At 42.7% G+C, this 10,363-nt stretch overlaps 1 protein-coding gene across 1 annotated transcript; it reads right to left on the reverse strand.

The window, feature by feature from the left end:
- Positions 1–372: 372 nt before the first annotated feature.
- On the reverse strand, positions 373–10,044 carry Uqcrh (ubiquinol-cytochrome c reductase hinge protein). Its single transcript, XM_050131384.1, has 4 exons — positions 9,880–10,044; positions 3,327–3,347; positions 2,561–2,722; positions 373–574 (listed from the first exon to the last, which is right to left on the reverse strand). The coding sequence occupies exons 1-4, from the start codon at positions 9,931–9,933 to the stop codon at positions 542–544; spliced, it is 270 nt and encodes an 89-aa protein (XP_049987341.1). The 5' UTR covers positions 9,934–10,044; the 3' UTR covers positions 373–541.
- Between the last annotated feature and the right edge of the window lie 319 nt (positions 10,045–10,363).

Here is a 10,363-nt window from a genome sequence, read left to right on the forward strand (position 1 = left end):
GGTGCCCTCTTCTGGCCTGCAAACATACACACAGACAGACTATTGTATACATAATAAATAAATAAATATTTAAAAAAAAAAAAAGAGACCCTGGGTTCAATTCCTGTCCCACACAAAAAGGAGGAAAGAAATTGCAAAGGAACTAAGTTTGTTTCACCTGCCTATAATCTGATACTCAAGAAGCTGAGGCAGGAGGGTTGAAAATCTGAGTCAACAAATGCAATTTAGCAAGATTTATAACACCTAGCATGCACAAGACTGTGGGTTCAATTTCATTGGAAAAAAAAAAAACTGAAAAAAAAAAAACAAAAAAAAAACCACAAAACCTAAAATGATAAAGTAAGGGGTGGCAGAGGAAGGACAAACAGCAAGTCTGCAGATCAGTTTATTAAGATGGAATCACTGCTAATTACAAGGAGAAGCTACTTGCCATAATGATGTTCACAAGAACTTGTGATACACATTAGAAACAAATGGTTCACAACCACAAGGAACTTTTCCTGATGCCCTGAGACAAGGCTGAGGTGATGAACTTGCGCAGTTACTTCAAGCTGCTGAAGAGTTTGTGGGCCACCTAGATAAGAAAAAGAAAGCACTTGGCTTTAACATCATGGCTCACAGGCCCTCACCACTTAGAACAGTGCTGCTCCTTTCTGGACTCATTTGTAAGCATCCTTATCCATTCTCAGGTCCCGGTACTCGCTTCAATTACCTGACTTTTTTCTGTCTGCAACTCTGAATTTTTTTTTACCTACTACTTTTTTAGAAATTATTTTATGTGCATTGGTGTTTGCCTGCATTGTGTGTCAGTGTGAGGATGTTAGAGCCACTGGAACTGGAGTTACAGACAGCTGTGAGCTGTCATGTGGGTGCTGGGAATTAAACACAGGGTCCTTTGGAAGAACAGCAGTGCTCTTAACTGCTGAGCCATCTCTCCAGCCCCATTATCATCTTTTTGAAGTTGCATGTAATATACTGTAAGCGTCCACTAAATAATCAGCACACAAATCTGTTTTGGGGATTCTCTTGGCAGGAATGTGCCACCGTCCTACTAGAAATCTCAAACTCTTTATTTATTCATTTATTTTTTTTTAATTTTTTGAGACAAGGTTTCTCCATAACAGACATGGCTATATTGGAACTCACTCTGTAGAACAGGCTAGCCTCAAACTCACCGAGATCTGCCTGCTTCTCCCAAGTGCTGGGATTAAAGGTGTGAGCTACCACTGCCCAGCTGAAATCTAAAACTTTTATATTTCTCTTGGATATATATGTAGGGATGGAATTGCTGCTCAGCATTATCTGTAACCATAGGCTAGATCCATGCTTAACTCTTTACACTAAAAAGAAATGATCTGTCTGTTTGGATCAGGCTGGCTTCAAACACCTGGGCGCCAGTGATCTTGCTTCAGGTGCATGAGTAGCTAGGATGGCAGCTGGCTCTGGGCTTGCCTGTCTAAGGAACTGCCAAGATATTTTACATACTGGCTATGCCACTTTGTATTCTATCACCAGAATGAAATTTCTACTTTCCCCCACATTTCTCTGACATGTAACACTACCCTCCCGCCCCCACTGGTAGTCAAATCCAGGACTCACTAGACAAGTGTTCTACTACCTACACTCAGTAAAGTGGCTAGCCCATCAGTTGTCCTTTTTTAAAGGCAGGATCTCATTCTATAGACCAGACTGGACTAAACTCAGTATGTAGCCCAGGCTGGCCTCAAACTCATGGCATCATCATGCCCCAGCATTCCAAATGGTAAGTGCTAGACCATAGGGATGAGCCAACATCTCTCCAGCTTACCTCATCAGTTTAAGAGAATGACTCTTATCAAATTCTGCATTGTGTAATATGTGTAAAATACTGTCATATGAAAGAGTGAAGTACGAACTATAAAAAGAAAAAACTGTACAAAACTAGTTGTGGGACATATGGAAGGAACACACACAGAAAGAGCAGACTATTTCAGTATACTATCTGGGACTGGAGAGATGATGGCTCAGTGGTTAAGACTGGCTGCTTTTTTAGAGGTGCAGAGGACCTGGGTTCAGTTTCCAGCACCCACATAGTGAGTCAGAACTGACAATAAATGCAGTTAAGAAGATCTGATGTCCTCTTCTAACTTTCTTGGACACCAAGCACATACACGGAACCCATACCCATAAAATTAATTAAAAAATAATAAAAAAATGTTTTTAAAATACAAAATTCAGGGCCGGGGGTTTAGCTCAGTGGCTAGAACATTTACCTAGCATGCATAAGGCCTTGTTTTATCTCCAGGACTAAAATAAACATATATATAAAAATCCAGCTTCCCTACTATTTAACAGTGCATGTCAGGATTTTTTCCCTGTCAGAATCTGTTCCAATATGTACAATGTTGACAGTGATACCTACCTCCAACATATATGGTAAGGACTCAGGACATCTATGTATGTAAAATGCTTGTCACAAAACCTGACATGCAGGGCCCATAGTAAATGGTTACCAATGGGTCAGGCTGGAGCATGAAAACCACTGAACAGCTCTGCCCTTCCTGTCTTCAGAGTGACTTACACAGTGGTCCCGTGCATGCAAGAAGTCAAAGAGCTCCTCCGTACAGTCCTCTTCTGTCTGTGATCGGGAAGACACACGCTGATCACAAAGCTCTAGCCGCTCCCGGGCCTTCACACACTTCTCCAGCTGCTCACACTGCTCTCTCACTGTTGTCAGGGGGTCCTGACAAACAAGCAGAAAAAATAAATATTAGAAAACATCCACCAAATATATGAGCTTTGATCAGTAAGTCACCAAATCAAGGTGCTACCCTAACTTACCATTCAGGCCAGCTGGCAGAATCATATTGTAGCCAAAAATGGCAGAACAGGGACGCCCATTTAATTTTTTGATGCTAAGTACTAGGGAAGTTTCAAATTTCTGCCTTCCAAGCTTGCCAGAATGCACTAAAAGGCTCAGTACTATCTGAGAAACAAGGTAGTAAAGGAAATCTGGTCAAATAGGAAGTAGATCTACTGGAGACATCACTGTTAACACAACATTTAAGATTCATTTTCCCTTGTGTAAGAATCAGGCTTAGCTCCCTACTTGCAAAGTCAGAAAATGTAAACATGGAAAACTATCTAAAAAATTTCCTTCAGAGTTCTTTATTAAAGCACAAGCAGATGAGTGCCCAGTCCTTGAAAATGCTGACTCCAGGTGTGAACAAAGAAGCCCCAAACCTAGGAAAGACTCCCAAACCCTCATTGCACAGGAGGTACAAAGGCTACAAGTCCTTAAAATGCCCTAGAGTTTCATGAAGTTCAAATTAAGATGCAGCACTTACCACTAATTCTTCCTCCTCTTCCTACAAAAGGAAAAGAAAATTAGTGTCAGCAGCACTTTTACAACATACATTTCCACAATCATACTGATACTAACATTATGGAGAAAAGACTGTATTAATCATTATTTTATGATGACGTTTTGACACCCTAGGGTCCTTGCTAATTTCAGTGCTAACCCTGCCTCCCCAGAATTAGCTAATTTTTAGAGAGAAAATGCAGCTTACCTGGGACACACCCTTCATGCAGCAGTCAAAAAGCCATATAGCAGTCACTTCCTTAGGCGAATCTTACACAAACTTTGTATTGCCCTACTCCAGAAGCAAATGTCAACAAGGGAGCAGCACCACAGCTCAGAGCTCACTAAAATTATTCGTACTACCCAATCCTTAATTTGATTAAGCCTGCTTCCTTTGTCTCCATCATTCCTTCCCACAGAAACCAGGGCTCTGAGCCCTGTTCTCCCGGTGACTCGTCTGACCTGGTAGGGCTTGCTCTAGCCCAGACTGACTCATGTTTGTGGCGGTCCTCCCATCTCACCTTCCCAGCACTAGAATTATAGATGTGAGTCACCATACTCCGTTCCCTTTCCAATGTTCATAAAAATACTCGTGTGGATGTAGCATATGCACGTGTGTGTGCATTACTGTACATGGAGGCCATGGGGGGGGGGGCATCAGGTATCCTCCCGAATCATGCTAGGGAGGCAGGCAGCAAGCCCTAGTGACCTTCCTGTCTCTAGGCCCCTCAGTGTGTAATGCCTAGCTCATGCTTGGGCAGCAAGCCCGGCCTTGAACTTGGAGCAGTCCTCAATGCTCCAAGTCCAGCCTTAATGCCTGGATCACAGGCATGAGCACTACCATGCCCAGCTTCTCTAGTTCCTTTCGCTCACTCTTCCCGCATTGCCCTTGCAGTATGTGGCATGCCTCAAGTACTATAAGCAATAGATTCTCCTGCCATTGTTTCTTCTCCTCCCTGCTTTTATTTTTAATTACATTTTATTGTGTACGACTGCAGAACTGCCATAGCAAACATAGAGAAGTCAGTGGACAACTTGTGAAAATCAGTTTTCTTCTTCCTCCATGTAGATCCTGGAAAACTAAGGCTGTCAGGTGTGGCAACAGGCACTTTTACTATCTCATGGCCATTTATTTACTTACTATTTATTCATGATGATGTGAGCTACAAGTACTATCCAGCAAAAGTACAGCCGACAGACAACTAGACAGATTTACGGGAGGATACACTCTAAGGAGCAACCCGATTTGCAAAGCTTTGAGAACACCTGTCTTTTGGATAGTCACTTCTGTAGAAATCTTGTGAAACCCCGACATTTCTCCCTTCCATAATGGGATTTACCCCAAATCCCTCAGCACTGTACAAATCATTCTTTAAGCCTGACTTTCCTGTACTGGTAACTGAACACCATTCCCCACACTATGGGGCCCTGGTGTGAAAGCATTCACTCAGCCAAACCTACATAGCCTACATAAAGCTACACCATGACAGCTATCCTTATTGACAGAAAGGAGCTCTGAGCAGGAGGCACTGAGCAGGAAAGACAGTGTGTCTGCTCTCACTGATAAACAGATCTGTCTGGGTGGCTCTAGACTCTCTAGCAGCACTCAGGAAGGTACAATCTACTGTCTTTGCTCTGCCCTAACAAGCTATTCCTATTCTGTACCTTCTCTTCACCTTTCATTCGACACAGGTCTTAGTCTAGGAAACCAATTGTTTGCACCTTACCCCGAAAATATACAGGAAAAAACCTTGGGTCGCTAAACCAACCCCAGAGAAAGAAATTTCTTCTCACCTGGGTGCCAGCGGATACAGCACAAGGATGCTTGGCTTGGGGGGGAGGGGGACCCTCTATCCTAATTCTCCCTGTATTTGCTGGGGAACTTCACAGCCACACCCCTTCTGAGACATAAGGCGCCTACCTTGTCAGTCTTTTGTCCATCCTGTTAGCCCTAAAAAATACATGCTTGTTAACTATGTCTGTGGGCATATGAACTAAAAACCCTGTGGGATGGGTAGAACAGCGAAAGAACAGCAAAGAACAACGGCCTTTAATCCCAGCACTCGGGTGGGAGAGACAGGCAGATCTCTGTGAGTTCTAGGCCAGCCTGGTCTACAGAATGAGGTCCAGGGCAGCCAGAGCTGTTACACAGAGAAACCCTGCCTTGAAAAACCAAAACCAAAAACAAAAAAAAAAAAAAAAAAGCGAGGAGGAACATCAAGAGAGCATTAGAGAGAGCATAGAAAGACTAAATGGGACATGATAAAAGACTTATGTGAGTAATTTATTTTATCTACCCTCATATCTTTAGCTAGTTTTTCGCCTGCTGCCTGCTATAGCGATCCTTCTAAATCCTGAGATGTTTAGTGGGGCTTACCCACAATGTAAACCTCGATATTTATTTGTTTTGGTTTTTGGAGTTGAGGTTTCTCTGTGTAGCTTTGGAGCCTGTCCTGGAATTTGCTAGGTAGACCAGGCTGGCCTTGAATTTGCCTGCCTGCCAGAGTGCTGGGATTAAAGGTATTCATCACCCCCCCCCCTGCGGCCTTTTATTTTTAAGATAGAGTCCTGCTGGCCTTGAACTTCTTCATTGCCCTGCCTCAACCTCTCAAGTGCTAGGATCAAGTGCTAGGATCATACAAGCCACTATGCCCAGTCCATAAATTCTTTCAAAGGTAGCTGTTCTTCATGTACACCACCTCACCATATTTTATTATTTTAAGACAGACACCACCTCACTTGCATCAGTGAGACCTACACGTGCAGGACAGTCTACACTTTATGAAGTACATATAGCCTTTAGGATATGATTAGTCAGCTCTTAAGGAAGTAATCCCAGTTTAGAAACAATAGCAGTGATTATTAAACATTTCCTGATAACAGACTCAAGTCATCAGATAATCCAGTGGGATCTAAAATTTAAAAGTATTTTGATAGTTAAGTATGTAGCTCAATGATAGAGTGCATTCCTAACACTGCACAGAGTCCTTGGTCCAATTCCCACACTGAAAGGGAAAACAAAATATCACACACGCACCAACCTACAAAACAAAACCACTCTGCTTTGGCTTAAACAGGTGAGGAGTAATCCCAGCACCTAAAAGGTAGAGAATCAGGAGCTCAAGTTTGAGTCCAGCCTGGACTACATAAGACCCTGTCTCAAAATAGTAACTAAAATATCTGGTAAATATTGCTAGAAATAGCTAAACATCGAATTTATATCCCAAACTAAGTTTAGAGGAAAACCAACTTTTTTAAAAAAAGATTTTCACTATTTTTTAACTATGAGTATTTGGGCCGGGAGGAGGTATGTACACACTAATGCAGGTGCCTCTGGAGGTCAGAGACATCAGACCCCTTGGAACCAAAGTTATAGGCGACTGCAAGTCACCTGATCTAAGTCCTAGGAACCTAACTCAGATTCTCTGCAAGAGCTGTGCTGCAGCCACTACACCATCTCGCCAGCTCTTTTTCTAGCCCCTTAACCTGAATATGGAATATTGAAAATGGCCAAACCTAAACCTCTTCCTTTAGCCAACTTAACTAAAGTTACAATCACAGCCCTCTGGCTTGCAGATCAACACAATTATAAAAGTCTACACAACTTCACCCAAGACCTCCCAGTGTGTACCTTGAAATTAATTTCCTTTCTTTGCCTAATTATAAAAATTATCTATAGGAGCATCAGCACAGGTCCTGAATCTGGTGCATGGCAGTTATCTACCTGCCTATACACAAGGGGTTCATACTTGGGAGAAAAGGAAGCATAGGGAGACAGAGAGACTGAGCAACAACCACGTTCCCAAACTCCAACAAGAGGAAGGGGGGTTCAACTGTAACCTCAGCTCTCTTCTCTTGCGATTGGCAAGGATTCTCCTAAGTGTGAAGTTGTTACTTAGGATATAAACTCTAGTTTTTCATCAAATCCCTTACATGATTTATTAGCAGGCAGGAGAAATGGCTCAGTGGCTAAGAGAACTTAACTTGCTGCTCTTGCCAAAGAACCATGTTTGATTCCCAACACCCTCTTCTGATCTCCCTGAGCACCAGATACACATGTGGTACACAGACATACATGTAAGCAAAACAGTCACATGCATAAAAATAAAAAGTTTTTAAGGGCTGGAGAGATTGCTCAGCAGTTAAGAGCACTGGTTACTATTCCAGAGGTCCTGAATTCAATTTCCAGTAACCCAGTAACCACATAGTGGCTCATAATCATCTGTAACGAGATCTGGTGCCCTCTTCTGGCAGGCATACATGAAGGCAGAACACTGTGTGTGTGTGTGTGTGTGTGTGTGTGTGTGTGTGTGTGTGTGTGTGTAAATTTAAAAAAAATTTTTAACAAAAGTTGAAAAAGTCCCCTAACCTAAACACCCAAAAAACCATGCAGACAGAACACTGTGTGTGTGTGTGTGTATAAATTAAAAAAAATTTTTTTTTAAAGTTGAAAAAGTCCCCTACCCTAAACCCCAAAAAAAAACCCAGACCAAAACCCGACATCAGAGCTCAGTGGTAAAGCACAACCTCAGACTACCCAAGGCCCTGGATTCAAGGTCTGGTATAAGAATAAAAAAGTCCTAAAACCATCTGGTAAAATTGCTTGCTGCCAACGACCTGAGTTTGGTCCCAGGAACCCATGTGAAAAGATCTATAGATACACCAACTCCTACTGAATGCACACAAAAGATGGCTCAGCGGTAAGGGCACTTGTCCACCTTCCAAAGACCCCCAGGTTGTTCCTAGCACCTACACAGTGGCCCACAAACATCTCTAACTCCAGTTTCAGAGGATCCAATGGCTTCTTATGGCATCAGAAGTACACAGGCATGCATGTGGTACACAGATATACACGCGAGCAAAACACAAATACATGCTTACAGAAAAAGTAAAAATTGTAGGGAAAAAAAACCTTGAAATTCATGTTCTAGAATTGTGTCATTTTCCAATTAGCAAAGTTAAAACATTAGTAATTATGTCAAAAATACCATGTCAAACAAATCGAAATAGAGGTCTAATTATGGACCATATTTCCATCAATGAGAAAAAAAAAGTCACATATAAATAAAAGAATTTAATCTCCAATAATTATGGTTCTTTCATAAAATTAATTCAACTTTCTTCATTTTATTATTTACTGATTTGATTTATTGGCTTTTTGTTTTTTGTTTGTTTGTTTTGTTTTGGACACAGGGTCTCTATAGTTCTGGCAGTCTCTATAGTTCTGGAGCTCAATGTAAAGACCAGGGCAGCCTTGAACTCAGAGATCCTTCTTCCCACCTTTGCCTCCTGGGTGCTGCGATTAAAGGCATGGTCCACCACGCCCAATTTTCTTAATTTTAAAACTTATCTGATGCCATTGTGGTTTTTGGCACCTTGCTGAACTTCCTGAGCCTGGCTCCAATACTTTCTGAAAATTGCAAGACTAGAAAAAATTAAGGGATAAATGATTTTCCAAGTAATCTAAGTCCATAAAGCCCCGATGGCTTGTCCTGAAGCAGACAGAGGACGAATGTATAGGAATGGAAGCAAAGCGAGTCGCTTTTGTAAAGTACTGTGGTCTAGCTCTGACTCTATTCCCAACTGCACTGTCTGGCTAGTGGTGTGCCTTTAGAAAAGATAATAAACTTCCTCTCCCAGCACTCGGGAGGCAGAGGCAGGCGGATCTCTGTGAGTTCGAGACCAGCCTGGTCTACAGAGCTAGTTCCAGGACAGGCTCCAAAGCTACAGAGAAACCCTGTCTCGAAAAACCAAAAAAAAAAAAAAAAAAAAAAAAAAAAACTTCCTTGCTTGCTGCCTCATCTATAAAAATGACCAAAACTAATGATCCTTATATTTACCTCATGGGAAACTTCCAGTTAAATGTCTTAGTCCACGGAAAGCACTCAGAACAGCGAGCAGTCGGTATTCACCGCACTGGTACTCAAACCTGGGAAAGAGCTCCCTCTTTCCCACAATTACACTGCACATTCTTACAGTGCCCCCAAAGACACAAGTCCTCGGCCATCTCCATCTCAAAAGATAAACAACACTTTTTGTTTGCGGGGCTGGGGAGTGAACACAGGCCTTCTTGATAGGCTAACGTTTTACTGCAAAACTACACCCCAATTCCTGAACCACTTTTTCACAGAAAATGGTATAAGGCTCGGGTTCCCAGAACCTCCATAAATAGTGATTGCTGCCCTAAGCTAGGTTAAAGACCAACGTCGGTCTGATTGCTTCAGACACTTGTCAAACCAGACTCAAAACAACCGACTGACTGAAAACGGACTTCTTTCTTCTTAACACAAGTTTTAATCGGTACAGCATTATAACTCCAGTTAAACCTTCACAATCGTGGGTTGGGAAGACTACCCATTAATTTACCCAAGGTCACTCAATGAATTCTGAAGATGAGCAGTGGAAACCACCTCCCTGCACCCCGCCAACCCTAGGAGGTTAAACCCGGACTGAGAGGACCCAGGAAAGTGCTCTGATGCGCTAGGTCCCGGGCCTCAGGGCATTGGGGAGAGTAAGAGCCGACCTCCTAGCCTTACCTCTTTGGGGTCTCCGGATCCGGTAAGCATCTTTCGTTCGTCCTCTAGTCCCATGTCCGAACGCTGCCCGGGATTCAACACCAGCAGAAACAACGGTACCTACTCCACTTCAGGATCAAGAAGGACTAGTAAGGGTCACTTGACGGATATCCGGCGACCTGGCCGGAAGTGCGGCATACTCATCGTAGGCTCGAACACATGCACAGATTGGCCTGTACTACTCGCTAACTGCAGGAGGTAGGGGGAGCTGCTGTAAATGCCTGCGAAGGATTTGCTAAGAAACATCCTTTTGGTCACTCCCGACCCAAACATATTGATCTATAGTGTTTCTTCAAATGGTATTTCTTAATATTCTTGAAATATTTGCTAATTCATTTGATATATTCTTTTACCGTAAATCCTGTTCTTACCTATAACACATATGGACCGGTCCTAAGGGCTGACCTCTTCAAGATGGCGGCCTGCGTGTGCCACCCTCGGGCTC

This window comes from Alexandromys fortis, unplaced genomic scaffold, assembly GCF_014885135.2.
Source record: "Alexandromys fortis isolate MF-2015 unplaced genomic scaffold, M_Fortis_MF-2015_v1.1 scaffold_369, whole genome shotgun sequence".
Taxonomy (NCBI): Eukaryota; Metazoa; Chordata; class Mammalia; order Rodentia; family Cricetidae; genus Alexandromys; species Alexandromys fortis.

What these genes read in the sequence shown, in the direction of transcription:
- Uqcrh (XM_050131384.1), bottom strand. Translation starts at nt 9,933, where the DNA reads ATGGGACTAGAGGACGAACGAAAGATGCTTACCGGATCCGGAGACCCC. An exon ending in GATCCGGAGACCCCAAAGAG is followed by an intron (nt 3,348 to 9,879) that starts GTAAGGCTAGGA and finishes TTCCTTTTGTAG; the next exon opens with GAAGAGGAGGAAGAATTAGT. An exon ending in TGCATGCACGGGACCACTGT is followed by an intron (nt 575 to 2,560) that starts GTAAGTCACTCT and finishes TTTCTTATCTAG; the next exon opens with GTGGCCCACAAACTCTTCAG.